The 17964-nt window shown below is 39.7% G+C and overlaps 3 protein-coding genes and 1 long non-coding RNA gene across 8 annotated transcripts in view; 2 read left to right on the top strand and 2 right to left on the bottom strand.

Annotated features, from left to right (window-relative positions):
- The first annotated feature begins 110 nt into the window (after positions 1-110).
- LOC107225169 (gustatory and odorant receptor 24) lies at positions 111-2033 on the top strand. Its single transcript, XM_015665533.2, has 8 exons — positions 111-386; positions 467-717; positions 794-937; positions 1023-1136; positions 1253-1531; positions 1615-1686; positions 1755-1844; positions 1909-2033. The coding sequence occupies exons 1-8, from the start codon at positions 125-127 to the stop codon at positions 2002-2004; spliced, it is 1308 nt and encodes a 435-aa protein (XP_015521019.1). The 5' UTR covers positions 111-124; the 3' UTR covers positions 2005-2033.
- Positions 2034-2059: 26 nt separating this feature from the next.
- Positions 2060-3271, bottom strand: LOC107225175 (small VCP/p97-interacting protein). The gene is made up of 3 exons (XM_015665545.2): positions 2936-3271; positions 2638-2805; positions 2060-2559 (listed from the first exon to the last, which is right to left on the bottom strand). Exons 1-3 carry the CDS (start codon positions 2996-2998, stop codon positions 2545-2547), a joined length of 246 nt encoding a protein of 81 aa, XP_015521031.1. The 5' UTR covers positions 2999-3271; the 3' UTR covers positions 2060-2544.
- On the top strand, positions 2848-5319 carry LOC107225174 (ATP synthase subunit b, mitochondrial). Its single transcript, XM_015665544.2, has 5 exons — positions 2848-2903; positions 3531-3622; positions 4053-4211; positions 4333-4685; positions 4905-5319. Exons 1-5 carry the CDS (start codon positions 2863-2865, stop codon positions 5079-5081), a joined length of 822 nt encoding a protein of 273 aa, XP_015521030.2. The 5' UTR covers positions 2848-2862; the 3' UTR covers positions 5082-5319.
- Positions 5320-17398: 12079 nt separating this feature from the next.
- Positions 17399-17964, bottom strand: part of LOC124295531 — a 172546-nt gene continuing 171980 nt past the window's right edge. For 4 of the 5 annotated variants that reach the window (XR_006905484.1, XR_006905481.1, XR_006905482.1 and 1 more), the window contains exon 7: positions 17401-17858. This is a non-coding gene — a long non-coding RNA (uncharacterized LOC124295531). Of the gene's footprint in view, positions 17859-17964 lie in introns of all 5 variants that reach the window. The other variant, XR_006905483.1, reaches the window with a different exon arrangement.

The following is a 17964-nucleotide window of genomic DNA, read 5'->3' on the forward strand; positions in this document are numbered from 1 at the left end:
TACTGTGATCTGGAAAGCGAAGAAGGGCGCATTTCAACAGTTTTGACTTGTGTCAAGCCTATTAGAATAAAATGTATTTAATACCTTTCAAATTCATAGTATTATTTTATTTTCAAGCTGAACGATGTCAGCATTTCGTCCAGCTCGAGTCGTGCCTGGATTCGGAATGAATGGTCTTATCCACCTGACTGGAAACCGCCAAGGTATGGCGTTTATGAATAATTTCGGTCATATGGAGAAGAGTGTTGCTCCGTCGTCACGAATAGTCGTTGATGCTTTTGAAAAGAAAACCACCGAATTACAAGATATTGTTTATGAAAACATGAAGGCAGTTGTAATGGTGGTTCGCATAATGGGAGCTCTTCCCATCATGAGACCACACATAGGTGAACAATTATTCTCATTCGTAATTGTTTAGTTCAAGTGCATTTAAAATGGTTTGTTTTAAGTGCTATTCAAATTTTAGGTGTCACTAAATTCAAATTCGCTTCAAACACAATGATATATTCTGTACTGGTATACGTAGCCATGACGGCTTACGTTGTATACGTGATATGGAATCGAATAAAAATTGTGCAGGCAGTACAGGGTCGTTTTGAAGAAGCTGTCATAGCATATCTTTTCATCGTCTTTCTTGTACCTAATTTTCTCGTGCCAGTATTCTGGTACGAAACGCGAAAGAATGCAGGCTGCTTCAACCATTGGATGGATTTTGAGGCACGTGCTATTATTGCCTGGATTGTTCAGTAACTCTGCAACTCCCCTCATTTTTACTGAGTTACATCTATTACAGGTCTTCTACACTCGAGTAACGACACGGTATTTGCCAATTAATTTGAGAATCAGGGCAATATGGATATCAATTTTAGTTCCTATAATATCAACTGCATGTGTCTTCACCACTCAAATGACTATGGATAATTTTGCTTTGTGGCAGGTATACAAAAATGCAGTATAATTTGGTATGTTCCCAAATAAAATAATTACAACATCTTCAATTAAATCACTCGTATAATACTCAGGTTGTTCCCAATATCTATGTAACGACATTCATAAATATGCTGGGTGCTTACTGGTACATGCATTGCACTACCATCTCAACCTGTGCAAACATACTCGCTCAAGATTTTAAACATGTGAGTTTATTGCATTCATGTAACATCAGGTCTTTTCTGTATGTAGTCAATGTTTGCAAGTATAACGGATTCTCATATTTAAAAGAATGTGAAATCAATTTATTTTATTTTTATAGGCGATTAGAAGCAATGTTGAAGCTATTACTGTTGCGGACTATCGAGCACTGTGGCTTCATCTGAACAGAATAACGAGAGAAATAGGGATAGCGACTTGTTACTGTTTCACAGTTCTATGTATGTATCTTTTTTTCTCCTCCACCCTATCCATATACGGTTTGTTCTCCCAGTTAAAAGATGGGCTCACGATCAAAGACCTTGGACTTACAATATCGGCTATATCCACTATCGCCCTGTTGCATGTGATTTGCGACCAAGCACATTCTGCATCACAGCATGTGAGTTTATCTATCACTTATCTTTTATCATTTTTATATTATTGATCAATATCAGCATGTTTTAGTAATTTCATTCTCTCTAGGTGAGGGTTCATTTTCAAAAGAAATTATTGCTAGTCGAACTCTCCAATCTCAACGAAGACGCTCAAATCGAGGTACGTCTATTTTACGAGATCAAAGTTCTTGGGAAATACTGAAAATACAATGAAGTTTCATTTTCTAGATAAACATGTTTCTACGAGCAACAGAGATGAATCCGTCTGATATTAGTCTGGGCGGTTTCTTTGATGTAAATCGTAACTTATTCAAATCGGTAAGTTGAATGATATTATAACTTATAATGATGTTGAATTAAATTTTTGAAAACTTTTTAATAGCTCTTAGGTACTATGGTGACCTATCTTGTCGTCTTGCTACAGTTCCAAATCAGCCTGCCAGAGACCTCCACACTCAACAATGCGACGCTGGATTAGTAAAAAAGCAAGGATTTCTAGTGTCAATAGGCATTAGATACAATGAAAGTAGGAATAAGAGTTGAATATTGTATTAATTGAACAGTATAAGAATTGAAATTGACAACAGAGTGTATGTACCTAATTGGGCATTAAAATGAAACCTAATCCGTTGCTTACGACAATATATACACAAATTTAGCGATCACTTCCATCGTTTAAACGTATTTAGAGTAACATTGAATAAATTCATATGTATAAATTGTATGTACAACATGAAAAAAGTGTGGAAAAATCATACTGTCAGCACTGTGTAAAGTCATCGAATCTTAGAATAAGTAGAGTTTTTCACTGTTATATTATAAATATATTAAATATGTATGTATAATCGATATATCTATTAGTGTATATGTGTGTGTATATATATAATATGTATTATATGTATAAGTATATCACAATGTGTAAAGTAGTTATTCAGACATGTGATTGAAAATTCAGTATGTGTGATGCCTGCAAAGCGTGCACATCTTCACCTGGTCCTTATAACAGCTGCACCGTACCTCAGTTCACTTGCCACTGTAAGTATGCAAATGATACCTCATAAATCAGTAATTTCAAAATGATGAATATTCCTTCATTTCAACTAAGACTTACTTTGAGTCCAGTCTGTTGATCAACACTACCAGCTTCAGCCTGGCGTTTGGCCACTTCTGCAGCTCTCTGCTGCTGTCTCTTAACGGCGTCGACGTTGCCTATGCCTCGTGACTCATGTTCAGCTATTCGCTTCTCGGCAGCCTCAACCTGCTGGCGACGGCGCACCTCCTTTAGATACAAATGACAGTTTTCATTAGAAACCCATATCTTTGAGTAAATTTTTGCATGCTGACAAGTGAAGTGAATCGCAGAAAGCCTAATGAAAAGTATAAATAACGTGCAAGAAATAATATTTTACCGGATCGGGTGTCAGATCTTCGTACGACGAAGATTGTTTACAGCAAGATGTGCAAATACCCATGACGAATTAGTTCGTGTATTAGGCGGAAAGCTGAACGATTTGGATTTAATCCGGAGCAAAGCCTTTCTGACAACCCTCTCCACTTGTTTAAACTATCGCTGTTTCAATTTATGAGTTTATTTTAACTACGCTGCCCGATTTTAAAGGATCAAAGGTACTCCGAATTCCATACGAAATATTGGTTGGATTTCGTTTTGATTCCTACGATTATCTTGGACGAACTGTCAGCTGGCCAGTCACACATGCACATGAATAATTCGACGTGAAATGAATGTGCATAAGTATCACTATGTAGTTGAGTAATATTGTGTAGTAGTCACGTGATGACACGATTTACGTGCGTCTGCGCGCTTTTAGTCAAACTAAAGACTTAATTAAATTGACTAAAATTATCGTCACAGGATTTTGAGCGATTGAGTTTTAAATAATGGTTCGCGAAATTCAGTGATGCGATTTGCTAGATGTAGAAATTTAAGCGCAAATAAAATTATGTACAGCTTGACTAATAGGTCAGCCATTTTTTTTTTCTTAGGAACGGTTCCACTGGGTTGTTCAACCAACTCTCACGTCGCACGGTGAACCGCAGTGCAGACAAGATGCTGTCGAGGTTGGCTCTCCGTAATGGTAAATGACATTTAGGTTAAATTTACTTATTGATGCCCGAAAAGTTGGTCTTGATATTCAAACGAACTCAATAACCGAATTTGTCTCGTAACTATCTGTCCCTGTGTAGAAATTTTCGCGGTCCTATGTTTGCTTTTACATATTCTGCGGTCATTTTTCTGTTATTATGTAATGAGATGTATCTTGCCCAGTTTTCGTAAATCACTCACGGTTTCTGAAACGTACTACGGCACGGATATCTGATTGATGTCGGAAAATAATTCATCTAGAGGACCACTTTGATTTTTCTTCCTCTGCACTATCGCTAACCTCTACACATATTTTATTATGACCCGATATATATTACCGCATCTCAAGAAAAATAACCAATGGTATTATTCGCTTAGACGAAATATAAACATATTTCAATTAATATTTTTCACAATTATAGCTCAAGCTTTGCCCGCCATTGCTCATGGCGCGCAGGCTCTATCTTCATCTTCCGAAGCCAGCAATCGTCCGGTCAGAGCAGAGTTCGGTGGAAAGGTTCGCCTAGGATTTATTCCTGATGAATGGTTCACCTACTTTTATCCCAAGACCGGTGTTACGGGTGAGTGCAAATTTTGTTATTGTAATCAAGCATTGCACTCTGGTATAATTTTCCAACTGGTTTGGTTAATTTTGGCAGCAAGTGAAATGGCAGAGTACTGAATACTTGAAACTTATTTCAGGACCGTATGCATTTGGCCTTGGTTTGACAACCTATTTGGTCTCTAAAGAGATTTACGTGATGGAACATGAATATTATACCGGTCTATCCATTCTGTTGATGTGCATCTATGGGGTTAAGAAGTTTGGTCCAGCTGTTGCTGCTTATGCCGACAAGTTGATTGATGAGCAAATTACAGATTTAAATGAATCGAAGAACAGCGAGATTGAATACTATGAATCATCAATCAAAGATGAAAAGCACTCTCAATGGCAAGCTGAAGGCCAGACTCTTCTAATGGAAGCCAAGAAACAAAACATAGCCATGCAACTCGAAGCAGCTTACAGAGAACGCTTGGCCCACGTATATTCCGAGGTAATTATTTTGCCACCCTTCTTACTATTGGTATTCGTGTTACGTAAATGTAATTCACTTACTGTAATGTATTGTGTAGTATGGTGAATACATTAGATTCTCAGATTGAAATTCGATTTACTGGATTAATTTTACGTTAACACCATGGCGTCTTTACATTTTTTTGTTTCGTATTTGATAGATTTTGGTTTCCTTTACATGAGTATTTTTTTTCTCTAGGTCAAGAAGCGTTTGGACTACCAGGTACAGATTCAAGCAATCGAGCGTAGAATAAGCCAGAAACATATGAGTGAATGGATAATCTCAAACGTGTTGAAGTCCATCACACCGGAACAAGAAAAAGCTACACTCCAGCAATGTATTGTCGATCTTCAAGGTTTGGCTGCAAGAACTTGAAAACGAGAATTACCCAAATAATTAGCAAAACTAGCAAACCTAATGTACATTGTGCGTAAAAAACTTCACTGTTAGTCTACAAAACGACATGTATCGACAGAAAAAAAATTTCCTTGAGCCATCTCATGTAACAATGCGTTGAGAAACTGCGTTTGATAGGTGGTGTCACAACCTTGTATGACCAGTTATAATTCAATATACTTATGGTCAATGTGAATAAAATTATTATTAAAAAATATTCAACAGCTTGTCTATAACTTGTCATCAACTACAGGTCATTAGATTTAATTTCCAGTTCTTGCGGTAAATTTACAACCAGCCGAAATGGAGTTGGATGGTATTAGTTTATTATGAATTTACTCTGTTATAACTACGGATGAAAATACGATAATTGAGTAGATCAAAAACACCGGCAATTCGATAATACATATCAATTTTTATGTTGTATTTATCACTTCTGTTACAACATAACCAAACGTAAGATGAAGTAACTATTTCACCTAACGTCCGCATCGCAATACCGAAATCGCTTGATCCAGAATACCATAACCTATCGTTTATCAAACGAGAATTGAAATTTCAGGTCATTCTGCTGTCTTCTGTCGATTTTCCGTTGATTCAACATTTTATGCTGCTCTGTTTACCTGGATATCGGTTAATCAGTGTTTCGTGAAGGTTTATGAAAGAGTTCAAGCCATGCCGCTAGGTGCATTCGTGGAATTTATACAATTCGATCTTAATCGACTGGTGTAGGATTAACAGGGTCCACTTGTGCAGGTAGTTGGCGCGAACAAATGCTAATGCTGTTAGCGGTAACGACGTGAACATGTCGGAGCAGGTGCCACAGAGATAAAACGGGGCGCCTGTGGTTAGAGTTTTAGGCCACCCGACATACAGCTATGTGAGTTTGGCTGCCTAACCGAGTAAAGTTAGGCGCACGGTAAAAAATGGGCATGAGAAATAAAATGAAGTAATTAATTCGATGACTATAGTACATATAACGGAATGAAAAATTTGATTTGTTTTGACGAAAAAATTGTGTACTACGATAGTTTCATTTAATCAACACTGAAATCAAGTTCTACATACTCTGTGCGACGTATTTTTTGATGGCACATAATTACGCAGGATGTAAGTCATTGCTGTCGACGGATCAGAAGTTAGAACCGAATACGATATATCTAATATTGTATTGTTATTCTTGAAACCTGTATTTCGATAGAAAATGAGTAGAATTTCCCCGTTTAGTTTATTCAAGTTTAGTTTATTCAAATATGCCTTGAATCAAATACATGTATTACTCTGCGTATTTTCTCAGCTATTGGTCTTAAGCCATGTTAAATGCCTTTCCAGTAAACGGATATGTTAGTACTAAATTCTCTGCCGTTGATACCTTAATACATCGGGGACAGTGTTGCGTGCTTGAAAATGCAGTTATCTCGAAAGAGAGAATACAGGTGTATTCTGAACAGGGAAATTTTTGGTTGCCAGAAACGTAAGGCTAACCCCTTTGCATTTTTTGCGAAAATTTTCCGGGATTTTGAAAAGTGCTGGAATGAATTCGTTGTGGCACTATTCCGACGTAATTTTGCGAGAGAAATGGATTGGGCGCAGTCCCAATTTGCTGCGATCAACGCATCAAAAGTTACAGCCAAAAAACGGAAACCTGTGTTTTCGACATTCTTCAGCAGGTGCTTTTTCCTTCGCCATTTCTCTCCTGTTGATCCCACGCTCTTTTCGCTGCGTTTTCTGAGTTCCTGAGGGTCCAATTAGTCAGGAAAAGGTCATACAAAGCGAATCGGAGACCAAAAATTTTTGGTCGAAAAATGAAGAAAAAGTAAGGCTAACCCCTTTGCATTTTTTGCGAAAATTTTCGCGATTTTCAAAAGTGCCGGAATAAATTCATTGTGGTACTATTCCGACGTAATTCAGCGAGAGAAATCGATTAGGCGCAGTCCCAATACGCTGCGATTATTGTATAAAAAGTTACAGCCAAAAAACGGAAACCTGTGTTTTCGACATTTTTCAGCAGGTGCTTTTTCCTTCGCCATTTCTCTCCTGTTGATCCCACGCTCTTTTCGCTGCGTTTTCTGAGTTCCTGAGGGTCCAATTAGTCAGGAAAAGGTCATACAAAGCGAATCGGAGACCAAAAATTTTTGGTCGAAAAATGAAGAAAAAGTAAGGCTAACCCCTTTGCATTTTTGCGAAAATTTTCGCGATTTTCAAAAGTGCCGGAATAAATTCATTGTGGCACTATTCCGACGTAATTCAGCGAGAGAAATCGATTGGGCGCAGTCCCAATACGCTGCGATTATTGTATAAAAAGTTACAGCCAAAAAACGGAAACCTGTGTTTTCGACATTTTTCAGCAGGTGCTTTTTCCTTCGCCATTTCTCTCCTGTCGATCCCACGCTCTTTTCACTGCGTTTTCTGAGTTCCTGAGGGTCCAATTAGTCAGGAAAAGGTCATACAAAGCGAATCGGAGACCAAAAATTTTTGGTCGAAAAATGAAGAAAAAGTAAGGCTAACCCCTTTGTATTTTTTGCGAAAATTTTCGCGATTTTCAAAAGTGCCGGAATAAATTCATTGTGGCACTATTCCGACGTAATTCAGCGAGAGAAATCGATTGGGCGCAGTCCCAATACGCTGCGATTAATGTATAAAAAGTTACAGCCAAAAAACGGAAACCTGTGTTTTCGACATTTTTCAGCAGGTGCTTTTTCCTTCGCCATTTCTCTCCTGTTGATCCCACGCTCTTTTCGCTGCGTTTTCTGAGTTCCTGAGGGTCCAATTAGTCAGGAAAAGGTCATACAAAGCGAATCGGAGACCAAAAATTTTTGGTCGAAAAATGAAGAAAAAGTAAGGCTAACCCCTTTGCATTTTTTGCGAAAATTTTCGCGATTTTCAAAAGTGCCGGAATAAATTCATTGTGGTACTATTCCGACGTAATTCAGCGAGAGAAATCGATTAGGCGCAGTCCCAATACGCTGCGATTATTGTATAAAAAGTTACAGCCAAAAAACGGAAACCTGTGTTTTCGACATTTTTCAGCAGGTGCTTTTTCATTCGCCATTTCTCTCCTGTTGATCCCACGCTCTTTTCGCTGCGTTTTCTGAGTTCCTGAGGGTCCAATTAGTCAGGAAAAGGTCATACAAAGCGAATCGGAGACCAAAAATTTTTGGTCGAAAAATGAAGAAAAAGTAAGGCTAACCCCTTTGCATTTTTGCGAAAATTTTCGCGATTTTCAAAAGTGCCGGAATAAATTCATTGTGGCACTATTCCGACGTAATTCAGCGAGAGAACTCGATTGGGCGCAGTCCCAATACGCTGCGATTATTGTACAAAAAGTTACAGCCAAAAAACGGAAACCTGTGTTTTCGACATTTTTCAGCAGGTGCTTTTTCCTTCGCCATTTCTCTCCAGTCGATCCCACGCTCTTTTCACTGCGTTTTCTGAGTTCCTGAGGGTCCAATTAGTCAGGAAAAGGTCATACAAAGCGAATCGGAGACCAAAAATTTTTGGTCGAAAAATGAAGAAAAAGTAAGGCTAACCCCTTTGCATTTTTTGCGAAAATTTTCGCGATTTTCAAAAGTGCCGGAATAAATTCATTGTGGTACTATTCCGACGTAATTCAGCGAGAGAAATCGATTAGGCGCAGTCCCAATACGCTGCGATTATTGTATAAAAAGTTACAGCCAAAAAACGGAAACCTGTGTTTTCGACATTTTTCAGCAGGTGCTTTTTCATTCGCCATTTCTCTCCTGTTGATCCCACGCTCTTTTCGCTGCGTTTTCTGAGTTCCTGAGGGTCCAATTAGTCAGGAAAAGGTCATACAAAGCGAATCGGAGACCAAAAATTTTTGGTCGAAAAATGAAGAAAAAGTAAGGCTAACCCCTTTGCATTTTTTGCGAAAATTTTCGCGATTTTCAAAAGTGCCGGAATAAATTCATTGTGGCACTATTCCGACGTAATTCAGCGAGAGAAATCGATTGGGCGCAGTCCCAATACGTTGCGATTATTGTATAAAAAGTTACAGCCAAAAAACGGAAACCTGTGTTTTCGACATTTTTCAGCAGGTGCTTTTTCCTTCGCCATTTCTCTCCTGTTGATCCCACGCTCTTTTCGCTGCGTTTTCTGAGTTCCTGAGGGACCAATTAGTCAGGAAAAGGTCATACAAAGCGAATCGGAGACCAAAAATTTTTGGTCGAAAAATGAAGAAAAAGTAAGGCTAACCCCTTTGCATTTTTGCGAAAATTTTCGCGATTTTCAAAAGTGCCGGAATAAATTCATTGTGGCACTATTCCGACGTAATTCAGCGAGAGAAATCGATTGGGCGCAGTCCCAATACGCTGCGATTATTGTATAAAAAGTTACAGCCAAAAAACGGAAACCTGTGTTTTCGACATTTTTCAGCAGGTGCTTTTTCCTTCGCCATTTCTCTCCTGTCGATCCCACGCTCTTTTCACTGCGTTTTCTGAGTTCCTGAGGGTCCAATTAGTCAGGAAAAGGTCATACAAAGCGAATCGGAGACCAAAAATTTTTGGTCGAAAAATGAAGAAAAAGTAAGGCTAACCCCTTTGCATTTTTGCGAAAATTTTCGCGATTTTCAAAAGTGCCGGAATAAATTCATTGTGGCACTATTCCGACGTAATTCAGCGAGAGAAATCGATTGGGCGCAGTCCCAATACGCTGCGATTATTGTATAAAAAGTTACAGCCAAAAAACGGAAACCTGTGTTTTCGACATTTTTCAGCAGGTGCTTTTTCCTTCGCCATTTCTCTCCTGTCGATCCCACGCTCTTTTCACTGCGTTTTCTGAGTTCCTGAGGGTCCAATTAGTCAGGAAAAGGTCATACAAAGCGAATCGGAGACCAAAAATTTTTGGTCGAAAAATGAAGAAAAAGTAAGGCTAACCCCTTTGTATTTTTTGCGAAAATTTTCGCGATTTTCAAAAAGGCCGGAATAAATTCATTGTGGCACTATTCCGACGTAATTCAGCGAGAGAAATCGATTGGGCGCAGTCCCAATACGCTGCGATTAATGTATAAAAAGTTACAGCCAAAAAACGGAAACCTGTGTTTTCGACATTTTTCAGCAGGTGCTTTTTCCTTCGCCATTTCTCTCCTGTTGATCCCACGCTCTTTTCGCTGCGTTTTCTGAGTTCCTGAGGGTCCAATTAGTCAGGAAAAGGTCATACAAAGCGAATCGGAGACCAAAAATTTTTGGTCGAAAAATGAAGAAAAAGTAAGGCTAACCCCTTTGCATTTTTTGCGAAAATTTTCGCGATTTTCAAAAGTGCCGGAATAAATTCATTGTGGCACTATTCCGACGTAATTCAGCGAGGGAAATCGATTTGGCGCAGTCCCAATACGCTGCGATTATTGTATGAAAAGTTACAGCCAAAAAACGGAAACCTGTGTTTTCGACATTTTTCAGCAGGTGCTTTTTCCTTCGCCATTTCTCTCCTGTCGATCCCACGCTCTTTTCGCTGCGTTTTCTGAGTTCCTGAGGGTCCAATTAGTCAGGAAAAGGTCATACAAAGCGAATCGGAGACCAAAAATTTTTGGTCGAAAAATGAAGAAAAAGTAAGGCTAACCCCTTTGCATTTTTTGCGAAAATTTTCGCGATTTTCAAAAGTGCCGGAATAAATTCATTGTGGCACTATTCCGACGTAATTCAGCGAGGGAAATCGATTTGGCGCAGTCCCAATACGCTGCGATTATTGTATGAAAAGTTACAGCCAAAAAACGGAAACCTGTGTTTTCGACATATTTCAGCAGGTGCTTTTTCCTTCGCCATTTCTCTCCTGTTGATCCCACGCTCCTCTCGCTGCATTTTCTGAGTTCCTGAGGGTCCAATTAGTCAGGAAAAGGTCATACAAAGCGAATCGGAGACCAAAAATTTTTGGTCGAAAAATGAAGAAAAAGTAAGGCTAACCCCTTTGCATTTTTTGCGAAAATTTTCGCGATTTTCAAAAGTGCCGGAATAAATTCATTGTGGTACTATTCCGACGTAATTCAGCGAGAGAAATCGATTAGGCGCAGTCCCAATACGCTGCGATTATTGTATAAAAAGTTACAGCCAAAAAACGGAAACCTGTGTTTTCGACATTTTTCAGCAGGTGCTTTTTCATTCGCCATTTCTCTCCTGTTGATCCCACGCTCTTTTCGCTGCGTTTTCTGAGTTCCTGAGGGTCCAATTAGTCAGGAAAAGGTCATACAAAGCGAATCGGAGACCAAAAATTTTTGGTCGAAAAATGAAGAAAAAGTAAGGCTAACCCCTTTGCATTTTTTGCGAAAATTTTCGCGATTTTCAAAAGTGCCGGAATAAATTCATTGTGGCACTATTCCGACGTAATTCAGCGAGAGAAATCGATTGGGCGCAGTCCCAATACGCTGCGATTATTGTATAAAAAGTTACAGCCAAAAAACGGAAACCTGTGTTTTCGACATTTTTCAGCAGGTGCTTTTTCCTTCGCCATTTCTCTCCTGTTGATCCCACGCTCTTTTCGCTGCGTTTTCTGAGTTCCTGAGGGTCCAATTAGTCAGGAAAAGGTCATACAAAGCGAATCGGAGACCAAAAATTTTTGGTCGAAAAATGAAGAAAAAGTAAGGCTAACCCCTTTGCATTTTTGCGAAAATTTTCGCGATTTTCAAAAGTGCCGGAATAAATTCATTGTGGCACTATTCCGACGTAATTCAGCGAGAGAAATCGATTGGGCGCAGTCCCAATACGCTGCGATTATTGTATAAAAAGTTACAGCCAAAAAACGGAAACCTGTGTTTTCGACATTTTTCAGCAGGTGCTTTTTCCTTCGCCATTTCTCTCCTGTCGATCCCACGCTCTTTTCACTGCGTTTTCTGAGTTCCTGAGGGTCCAATTAGTCAGGAAAAGGTCATACAAAGCGAATCGGAGACCAAAAATTTTTGGTCGAAAAATGAAGAAAAAGTAAGGCTAACCCCTTTGCATTTTTTGCGAAAATTTTCGCGATTTTCAAAAGTGCCGGAATAAATTCATTGTGGCACTATTCCGACGTAATTCAGCGAGGGAAATCGATTTGGCGCAGTCCCAATACGCTGCGATTATTGTATGAAAAGTTACAGCCAAAAAACGGAAACCTGTGTTTTCGACATATTTCAGCAGGTGCTTTTTCCTTCGCCATTTCTCTCCTGTTGATCCCACGCTCCTCTCGCTGCATTTTCTGAGTTCCTGAGGGTCCAATTAGTCAGGAAAAGGTCATACAAAGCGAATCGGAGACCGAAAATTTTGGTCGAAAAATGAAGAAAAAGTAAGGCTAACCCCTTTGCATTTTTTGCGAAAATTTTCGCGATTTTCAAAAGTGCCGGAATAAATTCATTGTGGCACTATTCCGACGTAATTCAGCGAGAGAAATCGATTGGGCGCAGTCCCAATACGCTGCGATTATTGTATAAAAAGTTACAGCCAAAAAACGGAAACCTGTGTTTTCGACATTTTTCAGCAGGTGCTTTTTCCTTCGCCATTTCTCTCCTGTCGATCCCACGCTCTTTTCGCTGCGTTTTCTGAGTTCCTGAGGGTCCAATTAGTCAGGAAAAGGTCATACAAAGCGAATCGGAGACCAAAAATTTTTGGTCGAAAAATGAAGAAAAAGTAAGGCTAACCCCTTTGTATTTTTTGCGAAAATTTTCGCGATTTTCAAAAGTGCCGGAATAAATTCATTGTGGCACTATTCCGACGTAATTCAGCGAGAGAAATCGATTGGGCGCAGTCCCAATACGCTGCGATTAATGTATAAAAAGTTACAGCCAAAAAACGGAAACCTGTGTTTTCGACATTTTTCAGCAGGTGCTTTTTCCTTCGCCATTTCTCTCCAGTCGATCCCACGCTCTTTTCACTGCGTTTTCTGAGTTCCTGAGGGTCCAATTAGTCAGGAAAAGGTCATACAAAGCGAATCGGAGACCAAAAATTTTTGGTCGAAAAATGAAGAAAAAGTAAGGCTAACCCCTTTGCATTTTTTGCGAAAATTTTCGCGATTTTCAAAAGTGCCGGAATAAATTCATTGTGGCACTATTCCGACGTAATTCAGCGAGAGAAATCGATTGGGCGCAGTCCCAATACGCTGCGATTATTGTATAAAAAGTTACAGCCAAAAAACGGAAACCTGTGTTTTCGACATTTTTCAGCAGGTGCTTTTTCCTTCGCCATTTCTCTCCTGTTGATCCCACGCTCTTTTCGCTGCGTTTTCTGAGTTCCTGAGGGTCCAATTAGTCAGGAAAAGGTCATACAAAGCGAATCGGAGACCAAAAATTTTTGGTCGAAAAATGAAGAAAAAGTAAGGCTAACCCCTTTGCATTTTTGCGAAAATTTTCGCGATTTTCAAAAGTGCCGGAATAAATTCATTGTGGCACTATTCCGACGTAATTCAGCGAGAGAAATCGATTGGGCGCAGTCCCAATACGCTGCGATTATTGTATAAAAAGTTACAGCCAAAAAACGGAAACCTGTGTTTTCGACATTTTTCAGCAGGTGCTTTTTCCTTCGCCATTTCTCTCCTGTCGATCCCACGCTCTTTTCACTGCGTTTTCTGAGTTCCTGAGGGTCCAATTAGTCAGGAAAAGGTCATACAAAGCGAATCGGAGACCAAAAATTTTTGGTCGAAAAATGAAGAAAAAGTAAGGCTAACCCCTTTGTATTTTTTGCGAAAATTTTCGCGATTTTCAAAAGTGCCGGAATAAATTCATTGTGGCACTATTCCGACGTAATTCAGCGAGAGAAATCGATTGGGCGCAGTCCCAATACGCTGCGATTAATGTATAAAAAGTTACAGCCAAAAAACGGAAACCTGTGTTTTCGACATTTTTCAGCAGGTGCTTTTTCCTTCGCCATTTCTCTCCTGTTGATCCCACGCTCTTTTCGCTGCGTTTTCTGAGTTCCTGAGGGTCCAATTAGTCAGGAAAAGGTCATACAAAGCGAATCGGAGACCAAAAATTTTTGGTCGAAAAATGAAGAAAAAGTAAGGCTAACCCCTTTGCATTTTTTGCGAAAATTTTCGCGATTTTCAAAAGTGCCGGAATAAATTCATTGTGGCACTATTCCGACGTAATTCAGCGAGGGAAATCGATTTGGCGCAGTCCCAATACGCTGCGATTATTGTATGAAAAGTTACAGCCAAAAAACGGAAACCTGTGTTTTCGACATTTTTCAGCAGGTGCTTTTTCCTTCGCCATTTCTCTCCAGTCGATCCCACGCTCTTTTCACTGCGTTTTCTGAGTTCCTGAGGGTCCAATTAGTCAGGAAAAGGTCATACAAAGCGAATCGGAGACCAAAAATTTTTGGTCGAAAAATGAAGAAAAAGTAAGGCTAACCCCTTTGCATTTTTTGCGAAAATTTTCGCGATTTTCAAAAGTGCCGGAATAAATTCATTGTGGTACTATTCCGACGTAATTCAGCGAGAGAACTCGATTGGGCGCAGTCCCAATACGCTGCGATTATTGTACAAAAAGTTACAGCCAAAAAACGGAACCCTGTGTTTTCGACATTTTTCAGCAGGTGCTTTTTCCTTCGCCATTTCTCTCCTGTTGATCCCACGCTCTTTTCGCTGCGTTTTCTGAGTTCCTGAGGGTCCAATTAGTCAGGAAAAGGTCATACAAAGCGAATCGGGGACCAAAAATTTTTGGTCGAAAAATGAAGAAAAAGTAAGGCTAACCCCTTTGCATTTTTTGCGAAAATTTTCGCGATTTTCAAAAGTGCCGGAATAAATTCATTGTGGCACTATTCCGACGTAATTCAGCGAGAGAACTCGATTGGGCGCAGTCCCAATACGCTGCGATTATTGTACAAAAAGTTACAGCCAAAAAACGGAAACCTGTGTTTTCGACATTTTTCAGCAGGTGCTTTTTCCTTCGCCATTTCTCTCCTGTTGATCCCACGCTCCTCTCGCTGCATTTTCTGAGTTCCTGAGGGTCCAATTAGTCAGGAAAAGGTCATACAAAGCGAATCGGAGACCAAAAATTTTTGGTCGAAAAATGAAGAAAAAGTAAGGCTAACCCCTTTGCATTTTTTGCGAAAATTTTCGCGATTTTCAAAAGTGCCGGAATAAATTCATTGTGGCACTATTCCGACGTAATTCAGCGAGAGAAATCGATTGGGCGCAGTCCCAATACGCTGCGATTATTGTATAAAAAGTTACAGCCAAAAAACGGAAACCTGTGTTTTCGACATTTTTCAGCAGGTGCTTTTTCCTTCGCCATTTCTCTCCTGTTGATCCCACGCTCTTTTCGCTGTGTTTTCTGAGTTCCTGAGGGTTTAATTAGTCAGGAAAAGGTCATACAAAGCGAATCGGAGACCAAGAATTTTTGGTCGAAAAATGAAGAAAAAGTAAGGCTAACCCCTTTGCATTTTTTGCGAAAATTTTCGCGATTTTCAAAAGTGCCGGAATAAATTCATTGTGGCACTATTCCGACGTAATTCAGCGAGGGAAATCGATTTGGCGCAGTCCCAATACGCTGCGATTATTGTATGAAAAGTTACAGCCAAAAAACGGAAACCTGTGTTTTCGACATTTTTCAGCAGGTGCTTTTTCCTTCGCCATTTCTCTCCAGTCGATCCCACGCTCTTTTCACTGCGTTTTCTGAGTTCCTGAGGGTCCAATTCGTCAGGAAAAGGTCATACAAAGCGAATCGGAGACCAAAAATTTTTGGTCGAAAAATGAAGAAAAAGTAAGGCTAACCCCTTTGCATTTTTTGCGAAAATTTTCGCGATTTTCAAAAGTGCCGGAATAAATTCATTGTGGCACTATTCCGACGTAATTCAGCGAGAGAAATCGATTGGGCGCAGTCCCAATACGCTGCGATTAATGTATAAAAAGTTACAGCCAAAAAACGGAAACCTGAGTTTTCGACATTTTTCAGCAGGTGCTTTTTCCTTCGCCATTTCTCTCCTGTTGATCCCACGCTCTTTTCGCTGCGTTTTCTGAGTTCCTGAGGGTCCAATTAGTCAGGAAAAGGTCATACAAAGCGAATCGGAGACCAAAAATTTTTGGTCGAAAAATGAAGAAAAAGTAAGGCTAACCCCTTTGCATTTTTTGCGAAAATTTTCGCGATTTTCAAAAGTGCCGGAATAAATTCATTGTGGCACTATTCCGACGTAATTCAGCGAGAGAAATCGATTGGGCGCAGTCCCAATACGCTGCGATTATTGTATAAAAAGTTACAGCCAAAAAACGGAAACCTGTGTTTTCGACATTTTTCAGCAGGTGCTTTTTCCTTCGCCATTTCTCTCCTGTTGATCCCACGCTCTTTTCGCTGCGTTTTCTGAGTTCCTGAGGGTTTAATTAGTCAGGAAAAGGTCATACAAAGCGAATCGGAGACCAAAAATTTTTGGTCGAAAAATGAAGAAAAAGTAAGGCTAACCCCTTTGCATTTTTTGCGAAAATTTTCGCGATTTTCAAAAGTGCCGGAATAAATTCATTGTGGCACTATTCCGACGTAATTCAGCGAGGGAAATCGATTGGGCGCAGTCCCAATACGCTGCGATTATTGTATAAAAAGTTACAGCCAAAAAACGGAAACCTGTGTTTTCGACATTTTTCAGCAGGTGCTTTTTCATTCGCCATTTCTCTCCTGTTGATCCCACGCTCTTTTCGCTGCGTTTTCTGAGTTCCTGAGGGTCCAATTAGTCAGGAAAAGGTCATACAAAGCGAATCGGGGACCAAAAATTTTTGGTCGAAAAATGAAGAAAAAGTAAGGCTAACCCCTTTGCATTTTTTGCGAAAATTTTCGCGATTTTCAAAAGTGCCGGAATAAATTCATTGTGGCACTATTCCGACGTAATTCAGCGAGAGAAATCGATTGGGCGCAGTCCCAATACGCTGCGATTATTGTATAAAAAGTTCCAGCCAAAAAACGGAAACCTGGGTTTTCGACATTTTTCAGCTGGTGCTTTTTCATTCGCCATTTCTCTCTTGTTGATCCCACGCTCTTTTCGCTGCGTTTTCTGAGTTCCTGAGGGTCCAATTAGTCAGGAAAAGGTCATACAAATCGAATTGGAGCTCCAAAATTTTTGGTCGAAAAATGAAGAAAAACTAAGGCTAACCCCTTCGCTTTTTTTGCGAAAATTCTGCAATTTCTTGAAGAGCAGGAACGACTCCTCAGTCTTACTCACGCGACGTCATTTAATGAGAGGAATTGGTTGCACGGAGAATGGATTTACCGCAAGGAAACGAGTCGAATGTCACATGTGAAAATCTCTCAATGTGCACTGGGTGTTCGAAGGGGTCGGGAAGAAAAATGATCAACTCTCCATCATAATGTTATAGTATGAATTTATTACATATTTTTTGATTTCTGTACAGGTATTTTGGTGTCAGTGTACAATTTTTTCCATGTTATGAAAGACTACACAAATCCAAGACACAAAACAAATGCTACGAATCTGTTTGAACAATAGATAAAATATTTCACCATCATATGATAGCACGGAAGTGCATCATACATTATCTTAAGCCGAGTATGAAAAATCTTACATAAGGATCTTAGTTTGTAAGTATCGTTAAAGTTCGCGCTTGCGAGCGTGCACAGGCGCAATGCACTTCCGCTGAAAACGATGTGGATGATATTGTATTCTCACTACTCAGTGTAACCTGGATTATAAGTACTAAACCACTAAATTACAATTTATCCAATTTGTATTATACCAGCGGTCGTTTCTTCAATACTATGAATGCGTTTGTTGCAATCTCTGATGTCCAATCAGTCTGCTAAGGGTTGATCGAATCGATTTTCTCACAGAAAGCTTCCCACTGCAAACATCACAAAAAAGAAGGTGTCACGTATTTTGGTTTAGATTATCGCCTGGGGTACACACCGGGTTTTCTCACCAGAACCTTGATCGATACAGACATAAAT

This window comes from Neodiprion lecontei, chromosome 7 (assembly GCF_021901455.1).
Source record: "Neodiprion lecontei isolate iyNeoLeco1 chromosome 7, iyNeoLeco1.1, whole genome shotgun sequence".
Lineage (NCBI taxonomy): Eukaryota > Metazoa > Arthropoda > Insecta > Hymenoptera > Diprionidae > Neodiprion > Neodiprion lecontei.